The sequence below is a fragment of the Halyomorpha halys genome, unplaced genomic scaffold (assembly GCF_000696795.3).
Source record: "Halyomorpha halys isolate HHAL.00 unplaced genomic scaffold, Hhal_1.1 Scaffold1699.1, whole genome shotgun sequence".
In the NCBI taxonomy this organism is placed as follows: Eukaryota; Metazoa; Arthropoda; class Insecta; order Hemiptera; family Pentatomidae; genus Halyomorpha; species Halyomorpha halys.
Window position 1 is genome coordinate 37,017 of NW_027112147.1, and position 1,614 is coordinate 38,630.

The window sequence follows — 1,614 nt, forward strand, 5'->3', positions numbered from 1 at the left end:
ACCATATTTTATTTTATTTTATAGCATCAACCACAAGGTTGATATGATTGGAATAATTATTAACTTAATTTCCGAAATTTGTATTAGTCATTAGCCTTAATTTCTGAACTTTGTTTCAAAAACATCGTTTCAGAAACCATTGGACGTACGGATGTCTGCCAGCGTTCAAATTAAAGCTAGTTAAATTTACTACAAAATAGTTAATTATGTTTACCTTTGTAGGAGTAGTAGTTTTTATGATATTTGACAAAATAAACTCACAAAATGTTAATTTCTAGTTGTTCGTATAAAATGTTGGATTTTTTAAGAAGATCCATAAGACTCACATATGTCTGCCAACACTTAAAAGAAAGGAAATTTGACTTACTATAAAGTAGTTTATTACACTTATCTTCGTAAGGTTAGTAGTTTTTATGATATTCACAAATGAATATAAATTTGGCAAATGAAAATTTGTTCGAACAACTCTAAATCAATTTATTTTAGCAAATTTCATGTAAACTATTACTCCTACGAATATAAACATAAACTACTTTATAGTTCATTAAACTAGATTTAATTTGAGTGCTAATAGACATCTGTAGGTTAAATGGTTTTTGAGATATAAAATTTTCAAAATAAATTCACTAACTACTGATCTTTTAGTACATCCCAAACAACATTTATATAAAATGTTGCCTTTTAAAAAGCTATATCTCGAAAAATATTCCACGTAAATAACTCTATTAGGGCTTATATTTTAGCAAATTTACTGTTCTTTAAATGACGTTCTCTTAGGTTTTCTTGTGTTGTTCCTACTTTTCAAGATATAGAGCTCCGAATGAAATATTATTTTTTTATCGCATTGAAACAGCCGCCATTTTTTATTGCCCCAACCTATACTTGGCAGACTCATAAATTTTGGCTAGTAATTATATATAGTTTTCATTGAAGTAATAAAAAATTGGGGTGAGGTAACTGCCTTTTTCTCCTCTTGGGTTCTTGTTCTAATATGAAATACTATATCTATGAGGCTTAAAAATAATAATAATAATAAAACAAAAACCTACTACTACTACTTATTTTGGCGATTATATATACTCACGTGAAGTGTGTTTATATATGCGAGGGCCTCTTGTAGACTTGGTTCTTGTAAAGGTGCAGCTATCGCCACAGCCATGGCCACTGCGATCAGGAGGAGTCGTCCGTAGCTGCCTGCAAAAATTAATAATACAAAACTTATTATATACCATAATCGACATTACGTATCTAAGGGGGGTAGGAAATTACTATGATATAATTTGTGCTAGTCCTGAAATCTCGATAAATCTGAAACTAAGGATATACAATGCCAGCTCTGATGTAAGGCTGCGAGACATCGGCTTTGGGAGACACCCTAGAAAGCAAAATCGAGAAATTTGAACTTAAAGTCCTCCGTATAATTACAGGAGCGATCTGGCATCAGAGCCTTAGCACCTGGAGGAGAAGAACTGACAGTGAAGAGGCAAGGAGATAGGCGTGATATGTGGTTCGGAGCAATCCATCATAACGCCTATACACAACAGTGAATGCCTGTATAGTAGGCAAGAGACCAAGTGGGAGGCCAAAAACCAAATGGCAAATGGTTAAAATCAA

At 32.5% G+C, this 1,614-nt stretch overlaps 1 protein-coding gene across 1 annotated transcript in view; it reads right to left on the bottom strand.

The window, feature by feature from the left end:
- CNMa (CNMamide) overlaps positions 1 to 1,196 on the bottom strand; it is a gene marked incomplete at its 5' end in the record, with an annotated part of 4,415 nt that extends 3,219 nt beyond the window's left edge. Inside the window, 1 exon segment of the mRNA XM_067050173.1 lies at positions 1,085 to 1,196. Within this exon segment, the coding sequence (XP_066906274.1) occupies positions 1,085 to 1,196 (112 nt within the window).
- Positions 1,197 to 1,614: the final 418 nt, after the last annotated feature.